Source organism: Leuresthes tenuis, unplaced genomic scaffold (genome assembly GCF_036924035.1).
Source record: "Leuresthes tenuis unplaced genomic scaffold, fLeuTen1.0.hap1 SCAF_10, whole genome shotgun sequence".
Classification (NCBI taxonomy): domain Eukaryota; kingdom Metazoa; phylum Chordata; class Actinopteri; order Atheriniformes; family Atherinopsidae; genus Leuresthes; species Leuresthes tenuis.
In genome coordinates, this window is record NW_027325364.1 from 13,615,361 (window position 1) to 13,631,055 (window position 15,695).

Consider the following 15,695-nt stretch of genomic DNA (forward strand, 5'->3'; position numbering starts at 1 on the left):
ATCAGATTTTATAATGCTTATGTAATACTGTATTTTTTTTAATGTGTTATGATGTCCCGCATTCTATCTGTTTTGTCTGATCTGACCTCAACCGATTGAATAGTTTGACGGCTTTTTCTTTTCATATAAATTAGATTAAACAAATACTTTAATTACCCCAAATGGGAAATGATATTGTTGTCATCATAAGCTTTCATTACGAAGAGTTATTGCTGCTGGCAGGAAGGACCTCCTGAGTCTCTCAGTGTTAGTGAAGGATCCTTGCACTGATCGCACTCCTTTGTGTTACAACAAAGTTATGAAGAGGATGGGCAGTGTTGTTCTTTATGCTCATTAAGTTGGCCAGTATTCTTGTTTTTACAATCTGGTACAGGGGCTCCAGAGCAATTCCCAGCATAGAGCCAGCCTTCTTTATCAGTTTGTTAAGTTTCTTTGAGCCACTGGCTTGGATGCTGCCGCCTCAACCGATGGATGTAAAGCAGGTTGTACTCCACACAACAGACTTTTAGAAAATATACAGTATTTTGGTGCAGACACTGAAGGACCTTAGCCTCTAGATCCCCATTCAGTGGTGGAGGAAAAAGATGAAGAGTTAGCGCCGAGCCATCTTAAAAACATGTGCTTGCTTTTCTTTTTATGCAATAAATGTGTACCATAGTGACTAAAAACGACAAAACAAAGCAAAAACAACCAATAAGAGCAGATGTTGTATCAGACTATTGAAACGGTAATGGTGAAACCTCAGCGTGTGTCCTTGTAGGCATAACAGACATCCTGCAACACTGACCCCAACAAAGCAAATATAATAAAATCCCGGTGTTCGTGCTTAGTATCTGCAGGATTCGTCATCTTAGTATTTGCCACCTGTATCTGTAGAAAATTACCCAGTGAATACAAAGGATTTAGACGATTTAATCCACCCACACTGTGTACTGGGCTTGTATCGTTGAGAGTCTCTGTGGTGTTTACGAGAAAGGATGTCTAAAATCATTGTGGTCAGCAATTTCTCACATGCAAATTGTGTGCCAAAGACCATCTTCAAAGTAATAAATCGTATATGTAATGAAATTACGAGACTATATATCAGTTTTTTTCATCACTATTTACAATCCTGCTTGCTTCATCGTAAGGCATATACGTTAATATTATGAAGCAGAAAGCACACAGGCATCTCCTGAAACATATTCAACACACTGCCAAAGCAAAGGATCTGTCTACTGTAACTTAACTTAACTTACGGCTTTCATTCCCGTTCATATGAGACACCAGTGATTATTTATATCGATAATCACTGAAAGGAATGGCTACTTTTTTAATCAATGATGAAGAACGCTATCATATAGCCCCACAAGTTCCAATTAGGATCAAACTGCAGTGCTTGAAATGGAGGTGGAAACTGGGTCAGATAAGCTTTCACGAGACACGCATGTCATCAATCTCTCAACAGTTCCACCAGTGTGAAGGCAGAAATATTGGTAACTGTGACTTTGAGTGCAAGTGATAATGATATACTGTGCAGATGTGTCGGACGTTTGAATGTGGATTGTGACAGACTGAGCGATAAATATCGTAAAATAAAACTCTCCAGTCGTTTACGTTCTCTCAGGGAATATAAAATGTTCTGCTCTCTGGCTTCCCTCTCCATGGTCAAAAATACAGAAAAAAAATAAATAAAAAAGGATGCAGAAACAGAGGACAGGAGAAGTGAAGCAGAAAAAAGAGGCAGAGAGGAAAGGGAAGATAGAGGCAATGAAGCGTCGCGATAAAAAAAGGTAGAAAAAGGAAGGAGAGATAGAGGGGAAGGCTTTGAAAAGAAGACAGAGAAGACGCAGAACAAAAGACAGAACAGAGAGAGAACGAGGTTGTCTCATGGCTTGGTTGAGAGAAACAGAGGAGGGAGGTGAAAATGTGCTGAGAGAGCACATGGCGACCAATAAAGTTTTTAACTGATTGCTCATTAATGAGAGAGGGAGAGGAGAAGGGGGAGAGGCGGGGGAGTGAAACCCCCTCCTCCTTCTCCCCTTCTCCCCTTTGGCTGCTGCTGCTGCTAAACTGCACTTAGACCAGCATTCAGGGTGACTGGACATATATTCAAACTGGAGGAGGATGTCCTCATCAGAATTTATGTGATGGATCTTGGCAAACATTCTCATTTAAAATGATTGACTATAGAATAATGCAAAGATTTTATGATTGAATTTGGCTAATTGATGTCTTGGCACAGCTGCACTTACATCTTTAGCCCTGAGGCTATTAATTTGACTTTAAACTTTTTCACTGTAAGCACAATGTGTTCGTGGGGGGGTTGCTCGCTATTGGGAATAATAGACAGTGCATGTCAATGGCCTACTGAACTCCTTTTGTCTGTGAGACTGGTGTGGCTGCTGAGACATGCAATACAGCAGAGGATATAAATCTCATGCACTCTCCTCCTCCGAATCAGTCATCCACCTGCTCTGTGTAGACGGCTTATGCAGAGCCAAGGCAGAGAAAACTGAGCAAGGCAGCATGCAAAAGGACGGGATACAGAAAATCTGTGCGGGGCCACCGCAATCTGTGGCTGCCGCTGTCACACAGAGTTGTGCCGACGTCCACAGACACGAGGAGTGGCGCAGACAGGAACCCACGCTCACAGCTGGACCCTGCTGCAGACCCTGCTGCAGTAACCACACAAACCACTGAAGCTGGCTGTCGTTGTCGCTCCAGCTCTCATCAACACGAACTGTTCACCTACTGCTGCTGTGCGGTGATCTCAGCTCTGTGTTGTTCTTGTTCACGTCTTGTGTAAATCTTACTTCTGGGTTGTGCTTTCTGAAAAGTGAAGTTGTTTTCTGAAATGTGTTTTGGGTTTTCGTTCACATGTTTAATGAATTTTTGTTTTGCTTTATTGCTGCGTTTCCAGATGATTTGATTTTTTCTTGTGTTTGGTTGTGTGTCTGTTTTTCTTGTTTCATCCTGTTTTGAGGCCTTTAGTTTTGTTGCTTTCTGTCATATTTGGTTTCATCTTTTATCTAAAATTCAGCTGTTGTGTTTACTGGTTTTGTCTCCTCAAAACCTGCAGTGGTCTTTAGCTTTGCTATTGTGTTCTGTCAGCTTAGAAGGACTCCTGAGGAGGAGGGACGGGAACATCCCGGCCAGGTTGCCAGCCTATAAAGAATCACAGTCTTTTGATTTGGATGTCAACTGAAGAAACACATCAGTGTCAGGAGAACATGTGAATCCCTCATCTATGAGCAGCTGTAACACTCTTTGACTTCTGAAAGTTTAAATTTGATGGAAATAAGTCGCCACTGAAGTCTCAGCACTTGCATGACGTCATGCGTCATGACAGGTCCTCTGCCACTGAGATGGTAGCTTTACAAAATTCAGATGTTCTCAGATAACATCCCACACCAGCAACAGTCGATACCCATTTATTACTGGGTGCAGACACTTGATGCCGATCAATGCGGACCACCCATTTCACCGCCTGTTGGGAAATTCTCTACCAGATCTAATTAAACGATGCTGCGGTTGGGGAAAGAAGGGGAGGATAATGAGGAAAGAAAAAGATACAAAACAGATGTGGGTTTGTAAAAGGGTGTAGAATTAACTCACTGTGCGTCATTTTGTAAATCTGACCACTCGTGACTTGTCTCACGCTCCAACACACACACACAAAAAGGAGCCACCTCTGCATCAATAAATCAGTTTATTTAAAAGAATATGTTACAATTTATTACAGTAAGCGATGCATCTTCTTGAATTTTACATTTCAACATGTCAAAAGGATTTGCAGGTTGTCAATCTCCATCCTCTTATTGGGACTCCTTCAAAGCCAGACCTTATCAGCTGAATTTAACACTGTATTTTACTGAAATAAATAATGTACGTGGCATTTTACTGTAGTCAGAGCAAGCAAGAGAGAGATGTGGAGGGGAGCCGAAGGGGGCGACCGCTTCAAGGCGCCAGGCGATCGATTATGTTAGACTTGGTTCAGTGAACAGACGAGAATCCAAGGAAATGTGTTCGGCCTTCTGGATTCAACATTCAATCTTTCAATTAACGCCTCAGCACATTCAATTAAACCCTCCTGTATGCCCCAACAAAGTCAGTTTAAGCTTAGCAATCACCTAAAAGGGTGTTTGTGAACAATAACAAGCACCTTCAGAAAGAGCCACTGGTGTGAAACCATAACTCTGTCAACAAAAAATACTGCGAATGTTCCGATTACTGGCTAAATACAAGTTTGAGCTTCAACTCATTATAATCACTTAACGGCATTCAGTGGCATCAAAATGTGTTGATAGAAAATGTTATCGTTTCAACCAACATACTCAGTCTTTGAGCATCCGTTTGATTATCATAGGTGTGATTTTGAATACAGTATGCTTGGAATTTACTCAAATTTTTAACAAAATCCTTATTACTAGAATGATAATAACAAACTGGTGTCATATTATCAAGATGCAATAACCCCTTTTTCTTCCTGGCTGTGAGTCCTGGATCAGATAATTAGGTTTGACATCTTACGTAACTTTGATCATTTAATTATTCTTATTTAGAACACTAACTGGACTCATTCAGAAAGGACGTGAAACTCCACGTAATTATGCTATCACACTGAAGTTATGTGATCTGTTGCAAGGAGGCCTTCAGTGGCTGATAACTGTGATCTTCATATTCATCTTATTCAGTAAGCATGACAGCCGTCCCTTTTGGTAAACGATCGTCACCCCCACTTTGCCTGAACCCACCGTGCACGGATGGTTGACCGGAACAGCAGAGAAACATCTACGGAAATAAATACTGCTGCATGGAAAAGGACATTTGATTTAGAAGCCGCTTATAAATCCTGTGGGAGACAAAGTGATCGCTGCTGATCCAAAGAGCAGGCAGGAGGAGAAGGACCCCTGCTGTCTATTCTGAGCAAGACACGCGAAACACACTCGGATACGTTGTTACTTGTCAGCTGGTGCTCCACAGTGCACTGAAAACATTACCATGGATTGTTCACATAATACTACGAGTGCTAATAAGTTTAATGCTATGGCTTTAAACCCTGATGCAGTTTCTGATGCTTTATGTCAGTCAAAACTTAATATAAAGTAAGTCTAAGCTTATTACTGTATTAAGCCCATCTATCGCATTTTAACTTCCAATTTGCACATATGGACACAGCTTGATAAAGTGCAGCATTGGTCTATGTCCACGATCCTTCTCGGAGTGCATCCAAAATTGGAAAAGAAATCATTTAGAAAAAGTCTGCTCACTCGTTAACGTCTCTCAATATGGTCATAGTAATTTCTCTTCTTGCGAATGCAAACGTAGCGCCAAACGGATGAAAATGTCAAGTGTGTGACGCGATTTAGCGGTGACTTACATTACAGGGCATCGCTCAGGCTTGTCTCTTGTCTGTAGGGGTGTCATGGATAGCATGCATCCAAAAAACACACGATACGCCTCTGCTCTAATCTGCGAAATAAGAAGCTGCGTGTCTTCCCGTGGTCAATCCTAAGACTTGCTGATTACTTTGTTCCCCCTTGTGGGCACTAACAGCTTTCACTTTCGCTTATTAGTGCACCAATAATTCACTTAAGTTTTTTTCCCCTCAAGTGGGGCTACTGACAAGAGGTTGAAAACCTCCTCATTAGAACGTCAAAATCCACTTTGAGTCCCTGCCAAGAAGGAAAGGCTTGCATGAATCCATCACTTTGAGTCTATAGATGCTCTGCTTAATGCATGGTTATGATGTGCAGTATTCAAGAGTTCTCGGTCATGAGTCGTGGCTTCTTATGCCCCTGAATCTTTTTATATTCCTCAGCAGATGCTTGCTGGTTTGCGTGTCGGGAGTAGCTTCTTGTGTTGTTAATGGAGCGTAAATGATGTCCGTGTAATTAATTTGCTGAGCGCTCCTGGGTCTGTGGCAAGGTCAGGGCCAAAACTGAGCTGACTTGGTAATGCTGCTGGATTTAAGAGGTGACGATCTCCCTTCCTACGTGGCCCCATCCCTTCTGTGCCTCAGCAGCTGGAAAATATTCTGCAAACCGAAATCACAGCCAAGACACACAAGTTTAGACCCACGGAAGCAGGAGACAGAGGAATCCAACCAAGCAATTACCGATTCATTGTACAGAGGCAGGCAAAGCCTTACCTTGCCACACATACCATCTTTACTGCAGTTCTTATTGTCCTTGTCTGTAGCCTCCTCTTCCACCTGCAAACAAAGACACCAGCTATGAGTAAAACACACAAGTACAACGCTTGTAATCGAGGCAATCGGTGCGCAAGGAAGGAAATTCTCTTTACCTCCTTCCTCCACTTCAGCTCACAGAAGACTCTCTCAAAGCACTCGTGCATGTAGTTAAACTAAACATGAGCATAAGCAGAGCAGAGAGAAACAAATTTAGAATGATGCTACCGCGACTTAAACAGTTGCCATTCAACGAATGGCAGAAAAATACTCCATCTTAACCAGGTTTTTCCTCGTGGCTGTCATGATTTACGACTGCAGGAGCTTTGTTTCATCTCTGTGACTTACATAAGGTGTAAATATCTTGACCCAGCGCGGCTTCTTCTCTCCTCGTGCATATTCAAAGCAGAAAGCCATGCCCTCCTCATCCGTGTCCCACCTCTGCATCTCCCCCCAGTCGAACGCAATCACCTGGTTCTGGAGCAGCATTGAGGCTTTATCACACTCGCTTCAACGCACATGCAGTAAAAAGGGCCCACATGCTAACAAGCAGTTCGACTTGCCTCGAGTGTGCCTTCCTCTGTGCAGGCGTGCAGCTTGAAGTGGTGTATGCTGATGGCTGTGATCACATGGCCTTTACGTCGAGAGTCGCAGGAACAATGAGGGAATATGATCTCATTGTAGCCCTCGCAGCCCCTCAACAAACTTAGGTACTGAGTGGAAAATAGGCAGAGAACAGAAGCAAAACAATGTTTTACTTTTACCACGATACAAGATGACGTTATGCAGCCGACTAAACTTTCTAGTGTTTAACTGGAATTAAACTCAGATGCCTCATCCCTCTGGAACTTCCCAAGTCCACTTCCTCCTTTTCATTTTGCCCCACTCCACAGACCAGCAGGTCTCCCCAGTCTTTGAGAACCACAGTGAATATGAAGGAACCTTTTCAGTATATGGGTTTAAAAGTACCATTTACTTCTGGGGAAAATTAAGCTTTACTTATCCTCTGTGGCCAATGATTTCTTTTACTGACACTGAGTAAAGCGACAGGCTCAGCGTGCTCCGTGTCTGTCACAACCTCCTGAACACTCTGCAGCCTTTCCACTTTGATAATCTGACACTGATCTGCTTGTATTGAGAAGCTATCGGTCTCTATATGTGAAACAGGATGGTTTTGTGCAGCCGATGCGTGCGAGACTGACCGCGGACATCTTCTTCTGCTCCGCCAGCTTTTGCAGCTGGTAAGACTTCTGCTCGACTTTGATGAATCCTTTCTTTACATCATCAACAGCCTGTAAAGGGGTGCGATAGGGGAAACCGCTTTAACTCAAAAACCCACATACATAAACACGCCTTAAAAGAAAAAAAACAACAACTATCAAATGCACACACCTGGTGAAAGAAGTAGTTGACAGCAAGCTGGTTGTCATTGAGCAGAATCTCTTCTTCTGTGGTGAAGAGCCACTTGCGCAGGGTGAGGCAGGTTCCTGGGATGGCTGAGGTATAGTTCTGTACATACAGTTTGTGGGGGAACTCATTGGGGGCAAGTTTACGGACTGAAAAACAAAAGGAGGAGGAACAAAGGGAGGGAAGGAAGCAAGAAAAGATTGACACCTAAAGTCAGCTGATTTTAGCAACATCAAAAGCAAACATTTCAAAAGAAATCTTTCATCTTTCGTCTCAAAAGTCACAGTATTTACTGAAATAAATCAACTGCAGCATTGCTGAACAGAGAGTTGAAACCAGACTAAGTTACTTTTCTTGTTCCCAACAGAAGATGTACTTATCTTAGAAATAATCTCAATGAGAATATAGCTGCAGGCCGTCATCTAGCTTTCTGACAGACTTAATTTCAGGGAAACTTTTAACAGTCACATAAACTTTGCGGTGTTTCTAGTGACCCAAAAGAAAGCTGTGAGAATGACGGCAGGCCTTTTGATCAGTTGGTCAGTCAGTTCATAGTTGATAGGCTACAGATGATAAATCAGATCGACTCACTCAGGCCTCACCGGGAGGCTGAATGAGTTTCTTCACAACAATTAAATTTCTGTGAAATTTGGTACTGGCTTTGCCTTCAACATGAGTAACTGTAACAACGTCCGAGTCCCCCTGACTTGCAGTCTAGTGCTTTAATCAGGTAAAAGAATTTCATGTATCCAAAACTATGGTTTATGAAAAAAAAAAAAAAAATTCAAAAAATTATTCAATCCGACTCAAAATCTCCAACCCTGTCCCAAAAAAGCCGGAGTGCTGTGCAAAATAAAAATTAGTTTGACGAATAACAATGTGTCCAAATCCTGAATTTCAAACGTTTCGTACCTGCTGTTATTTGTCATCCTTTTTATTCTTAATCGACAATTTTTCTTTTTCGGGGGGTGGACTGCAGGCCGGCTGGTTTAGCACCGCGACTCACCTAGGTGGTGGTTTACGTCGCTCCAAAATTCAGGTTCAGTTCCACGTCTTTACTCACCAAAGGTGTGGTTGATGACTTCAAATAGAGCAAAGTAGCTGGCTGTGACACTGTCCATCCCCATCTTCGTGACCACGGCCTGTAAACAGGGAGATCGGACGGAATGAGAGAGCGAAAATGCCAAAACTAAAGAACAAGATGTGGGTGCTTGTTCCAGATGTCCGTGCGTGTGTTTACCTGATATACTTGGTCCGTGGTAGAGTTTTTGCGAACTCGGACAGTGAGCGTAGTTTTATCGGGCACGGCTATTCTCAACTCCACATCTGACACGCCATTATAGTTCTTTCCCATGAAGAAAAGAGAGTGAGTCGCAAAAAATACACACAAGTGCGTATGTTTCTATGTTTTGTCTTTTTTTTTTTTATTAATTAATTTATTTATTTTACCTCATCTGATTCCGACAGGAACTCCTGCATGATGTCACTTTCTCCAATTACCCGTACAGAGCACACTGCACAATACAACACACATAACATTAGGTTAAGCCTCTTTATGGGCTGTAAGTGGTCAGCACTGGCTCACTCCATACCATAGAGTGGATAGTATCTCTACAAAACATTTCCACATGTTATAGCCCCCCCCCCAACAAAACTATGTGATTTTCCCCAACTTTAACGAGCGTGTCTTGAGCAGTCCAACCTGATTTTAAGCGGCATGCAGTGAAACACAAAAAGCTGTTTGGAGGACGGAATAAAAACCCGCGAGACATTACACCCCTATGCCCAAAGCTTTGCAGAGACCCTGTGTGTCCTTCTTGTTTTCTACTTCACCTTTCTCCAGGTATTCCTCCAGGCCTCTGCGTCGTGCGTCCAGCTGCTGCTCCGACAGGGAAAACGGCCATTTGCCCGGCAGCTTGGGGAAGGTGAAATTAGCAAATTCCTTCTTTAGGTTTTGGTGTAGGATGACAAACTCCCGGTAACGCTTTGAGCATAGCTGTCTGCCTGCCATGTACACATTGTATACCTGGAAGAGAAAAAGTGCAAATGAGAATAACATTCCAAAATAAATATTTCTCTCAACATTTGGAAAACTCGTTTGATAATGCCGTCAACCCTCCATTACTTGCATCCAGCTACAGGAACAGCTATATCTCTTATTTCTAACCCACTCTTCCATTAACTCTCCAGCCTTTCATTCAACAATTCCTCTATCTCAGCCTTCACTTGTTCATTATGCGTCCATATCTGTCCTCCTCCTCTCGATTTAATGCACTCACCACAAACTTTTCGCTGTTGAGCTCAGTGTGCTTGTAGCAGGGTATAGAAATAGGGACGGCCTGCTTGTCAGAGTAGTCGTAACAGGACTGGGCCGATCCGTCGTCACCGGGATCCAGGCAGTCCGTCTCCTGAGGCGGAACGGACAACACAGCCAGCAACAGCTCTCTCTCACCGGCCCGGATCAGATCCACCACCTGCTTGTGCGTGGCTCCCTCTACGTTCACCCCATTGCTGTTGAATTGGGACAGAGATGTTCACATTAGGGTGGTGGTACTTAATATTTTCTACTGCTCGCATTGCTTGTTTTGAGGGTGTGGTTTGAATTAGGGATGTCCCGATCCAGATTTTTTTTGCCTCCCAATATAATCCGATTTTTTTTTAATGATTAGTCTTGCCGATACCGATACAGAAAAACAGCGCAGAATTCTGGTAACAAACGGTAAGTTTCATTGTGTGGAAAATTCTTCATGCGTGGATCATTCTTTTGTGCAAGGCAACATCAGACTTGACTTAAACATTTCTTTCCTATTTTTAAAAAAACAAATAAACAGATATAATTATACTAAATTACTTATCTATTTAATCATTGTGCAAACAATCTTAACCATAAAAATATAACTGGTTCAGTCAGTGCAATTAGGGATTCAAAATCAAATGTAAAACAAAATATTAAATAATAAAGGAGCTGAAATTGAGAAAAAAAACCAATAGCTTCACTTGCATGGTTGGTAGACTTAAATAGCAATAAATAGCATAATAATAATAATATAATAATAGCAATCAGCTCTTTATATAGTTTAGTGCAAATGGGAATTAAAGATTCATTACAAAAGCATTTGAACGAAACAATAGCTTCTCTAGCTTGGTAAAAACAAAAACAAAAAATCAGAGGTCGTCCCAACTTAATTTCTTTCACCACTAGAGGGGGCAGAAGGCCCTTGAATGAATGCCAATTCGGGACAGGACAAGGGGAAGAAATAAATAAATAAATCGGCAATATGGATCAGCCCATTGAAACCGATAGTCGATCTCGAATTTTCTTCGAAATCGGTACCGATATTCGATCCAAATATCGGATTGATGCATCCCTAGTTTGAATGCCACTGCACTATTAAGAATATCTTTTATTCTTTTTCATATCTTTTATTCTACTCAAACCAAATACACGAAAAGGAAGATACAACAGATTACAGCTTAAAATGACCACTGACAGGATGTAAATAAATGAGGTGGAAAGGAAGCTCAAAGAAGCACAAAGACAAAGCAAGGCAAGTCTGACATTTGGAGAAGTTTCTCAATTGTCCACGAGTCTCTTTATTAATAGCCTGTAAAATTACGTGTTTTCTCCTGCGGGACGGGAGAAGACACAAAATCAATGCATTTCTATTATTGTGCGGGAATAAATTCTCAAAGTTTTGCAGGTGCGGGCGGTAATGGTCAGAAATTAAGTGGGAGCGGGATGAAGAAAACAGTCCCGCGCAGGGCTCTAGTATATATATACATGCTTTCAGAGCATCGTCTCTTTACACTGTCCCATATCTCAAGTCAAAATAAGTGCTTAAAATTAATAAAACATAAGCTGTCAAAAAAAATCTGAAGTTGGAAACAGCTTTTCTCTGTGCATTGGGAATGTTTGGTCTTCAAAGCTCCCTCTGACTTTCACATCCTCCCCTTAAGAAATAAACCACTTGGTTAGGTCACGAGCACAACTGAACATGAGCCACACTGGGTGTGTGCATGTGTTGGCAGTCATGTGCCAGAGGCACGGCAGCGCTAACGACAGATTCGAGGCAACCTCACCAGGAGTGTCTCTTCTAAAAGCTCTCAGCATCAAATCTAGGAATTTCTCACAGCAGTAAAAGGAGGCATTCGAACAATGCATGAAAGACTATCAATAAATTATCAAGTGGAATATATTCTATGGCAGCGTAATGGATTTATGTCATTTAAACTGTAGCGTGGAAGTAGGCAATGCGAGAGTTGGTCCAACTTCCATTTGAACATTGTCCAGAGTACAGCAGCCAGTACAGCCTCAGATGTTATGCACATCAACTGAAAGAAACTGTGTGATTGAAAAATGAACACCAGGAAGAGCATGTCTGCTCACTCCACCGTGTGAACAGGGGATCAGAGGATAAGGTGATAAGCAGTGATAAGGGCCTTCGTTTTCTGGGAACTGGGATGGAGAACAGAAAAGAAACTGAAGAGAAAGAAGAAAAGAAAGTAACGACCAACTCTGAAATCGGATTGATAATTCAGGACAGGATTTGCCTCAGTGAGAGCTTCTCACTAAGAGCTCAACCATTATGTCAGCAAGCATGTCAAGGCAGGGCTTATCTTGACTGCGTGTCACAGAGCTATAAACTCAGTGGCTCTTTAATACCTACGCTGGAAAGTCACAGCTCCAAATGAACATGCTATCATGTCAAGAGAGGCTCTCGGAGGCCCACGCACACATGGCCAAGCTGAAACTGGACCTGGTGAGCAATGACGACTGTGTAGGTAGAAGTAAGCTTAGACAAACAAGAGAGACACACATGCAAACATCTTGCTGGTGTAGAGAGGAAAAGAGCAAAGTCTCCAACCACACAAAGTGCAGATCGAGCACTTTCGCAGCTCCTTCCTTCCTGCAGCTTTATGATGATATAACACGCATCTGGGTTTTTTTGCACTGGCACCGTCAGCACTTTTGATTGTGATGAACAGGTAGCTAAGAGGCATTTTCCGCGTGTCACATCACATCTCCCTTTGTCCCACCTCTTATAATCCTTTACTCTTTTGCCAAGGAGGGAGGTGATCGATGACATTTGTTCACACCAAACTACTAAACACTGCATGAAAACTACTAAGCCTTATTTTTTTTCAAACCTAGTGAAGAGGAGAGTCATGGAGAAAAGACTAACACAATGAGTTTGTACACACATCTGGATCATATCATCAAAAACTACAGGGGAATGCATTGGCTATGGCTGAGGTTGCACAGTCCGAGTTCCCTTGTACAGTAGTTAGTTTATTTAGTTAGTTACTATCAAGCTTAAGAGTTACACTTACAGAATTAATCTGGCAAATGTACACTATAAATACAGGAAAGGAGTTAAATTTAAGATATTTAACCTGTATCATGAAGTGAGATGTTTAAAAAAAGTCTTAAAAAAAAGAAGTTTCTTTGGTATTTTCAGCCTGAAAAGCAGCAACGATTGAAAAATGTGCAAAGAAGTATTGAGTTCATAAAGAATGGCAAGGAGCTACACTGCCCTTCAGCTAGTAGGGAATATATACAGGAGGGTATAGAAATACTCCACAAACTCCTGTAATGTGTAAAGATCTCGGCACATTTTTGGGCCTATTTTATTTACTGTGTGAGAGACCATCGCAAATCAGGGTACAAATGCATTATTATCTGGAAAACAGATTAATCACCAACTGATCAGATGTTTATAATGACCAAAGTAACCGGCACACGGATGAAACAGAAGGGGTGGCAGGTGGCCCATAGCATACAGTAACAAAATGGACAGACGTACATCCGTATGCTTGCACGCACAGAAATAATGGGGTCAACAAACTGCCAGGTTACTGTAGGCCTTCCTTGAACAAAGCAGTGTACGAAAACCAGCCAATCGGACGCTGAATATCACAGCGCAAAGCCAATCACAACTGAACTAAAAGCATCCCTCCCTTTCTACATCACCTTGTTCCGAGCACACACACTGATGCTGTGTGCTCTTCTCCATAGCAACAGAGTCTAACATCAGCTAGCAGTCTCCGTGCATACTAACGCGCCAGTGAGGACAACCACCCGTTTCCTAAATGCAGCAGGCTCATCGCCGCTCAGCGCCAAAAACAATCAATATGTGTGTTTAGTTAAAACAGCAAATCAAGTCACTCTCCTGATAAATTTCCGTTTGTGAGAAAATAAAGAATGTCAACAAAGTGAGCTATTATGAATGAGATAAGAGTGCACATTGCGTGTCGTTAGGGCGACATGTGAACAAGGGAATATCTGGCATTCTGTAAGAATATCTGGCATACTGTGAGTGAGAGGAATTTCTAATGATTTCAAGATCCCTTCTCTCTCACACACACTCCTTTTATTGGGATAAACGATTATTCTGCCATGCAGGGTACGTGATAACATGACAAATTGGAATTTATCTGCAAAAACAGCTAAAGCAGTAGCCACTTACACCTCAAGGATCCTGTCCCCCTTCGAGATGCCGGCTCTGTCGGCGGCTCCCCCTGGAAGGACAGCACTAACATGCTGCAGTGGAGCGTACAGTTCCCCGTTAATGCTCCGTAGTTGCCCTCCTTCACTAACTTGTCCACGAACATTGAAACCGTAGCCCGAGTCAGACTTCACTATTCGGACTAGCCGTGGGCCTGAGGTAACGGTGGTTACTGTTGGGCAGCAGTCGCCGGTGTCTGATGTAACGTTACCGCTACCGGAGCCGTTACGGGACGAAGGATGAGGCACCGGGTGGACCGAGGAACAAATTCCTTGTCCCTCGACGTCCGCCATATTTCTATACTATTTGTTTCATCCACTCCCGTTCAGCTAACATGAAATATCCTACAAACATTAGCTGTAGTAGTAAGCTAATCAGCCTGGCTAGCTAACTGACTGGGATACGCCGGAAAAAGCCGAGAACTTCCGATGCTTCTCGAGTTTAACCCAGGAAGGCTTGGCCGCATTCCATGTGGATCATTTCTGAGTCCTCTGTGATCTATGAGACAGAAAGCTAGTTTCTTTTTTTTTTTTTTAAAAACACACTTTAAATAGTTGGTGCTCATATGTGGACTGCAAACAAGTCACATGCGAAATCCCAGGAGTCACGATACAGTGAGATACTGGATTTAAAAAAAAAAAAGAAAATAAATAACACTTCCTGGATTAACTATTGACAGCTCATGTGTAAACATAAGATAACGATAATTAAGGATAAAAAATTAGGCTAATTTGTTCAATCTTATAGGTCACAAGCCAGAAGGAACGTAATCCATTCTAACTGCCAAGTAATTAATGCTACTAGAAACAAAGGATCTTATCAAAGGAAAAATATTCTTTCTTAATCAATATAAGTTCATCCATTTTCTGTACCACACAGAGACAAACGAGAAAAAGGAACGACAAAAACAACCACACACACTCACAGTTAACCTAGCATGCAACTTTTTGGACGGTGGGAGGAAGCTGGAGTACCCGGAGAGAATCCACGCATACACGGGGAGAACATGCAACAATATAAGTTGATTTTCAAATTTAAATGATGATTTTTTTATTTTCAACCCTCCACTGTAATTCTGGGGATCTGCTACTTTTATTCATCATAAATGACAGTAAGCTGAATTTTTGGGAATTTTCAACTTACCTACACCCAAAACTAAATAAACATTCAATTACCCCTTTTGGATTACTTCACACCACATAATTTAACTATCCTCATAGACACAGAAGGTTTAAAAGCTCTGTAAGATTTCACTGCCACTGAAGCTGAATCCAGCAATTGTTTTATATTGGTACCAGATCATCTATTCTGTTTGAATGTGTGAGATTATTCCAAGATACTGGGAAGTTTTTGAGAATCACATTTAGATATAAATCTGTTTGCTTAAAGCTGTGGAAAGCATTTTTATCATTACTTCTTGTCCTGCTTGTTAAGCATGCGAACACTAACACAATAATGGAGGGTTGGGTGTGTAATGAAAGGCCAGTTTAGCAAAACCTGCTATTTGGAGTTTTCCAGTTCTCCCAGTGCCTATTTGAATTTCTTTTGTGTATTCAGGTTTCCTCCCACTCCAAACACACGCATGAGAGATTTACATGTTCATTCTAAAA

General features: G+C 42.0%; 1 protein-coding gene across 2 annotated transcripts; it reads right to left on the reverse strand.

The window, feature by feature from the left end:
* Positions 1 to 3,672: 3,672 nt before the first annotated feature.
* snx27b (sorting nexin 27b) lies at positions 3,673 to 14,594 on the reverse strand. Of its 2 annotated transcripts, none has more exons than XM_072394223.1 (13): positions 14,047 to 14,594; positions 9,859 to 10,090; positions 9,413 to 9,605; positions 9,029 to 9,093; positions 8,820 to 8,924; positions 8,643 to 8,721; positions 7,565 to 7,728; positions 7,375 to 7,464; positions 6,736 to 6,885; positions 6,521 to 6,649; positions 6,289 to 6,348; positions 6,134 to 6,196; positions 3,673 to 6,019 (listed from the first exon to the last, which is right to left on the reverse strand). In XM_072394223.1, the coding sequence occupies exons 1-13, from the start codon at positions 14,376 to 14,378 to the stop codon at positions 5,975 to 5,977; spliced, it is 1,707 nt and encodes a 568-aa protein (XP_072250324.1). In that variant the 5' UTR covers positions 14,379 to 14,594; the 3' UTR covers positions 3,673 to 5,974. The 2 variants fall into 2 exon arrangements, with proteins under 2 accessions (XP_072250324.1, XP_072250323.1); XM_072394222.1 differs by having other exon boundaries at positions 6,148 to 6,196; positions 14,047 to 14,593.
* Positions 14,595 to 15,695: the final 1,101 nt, after the last annotated feature.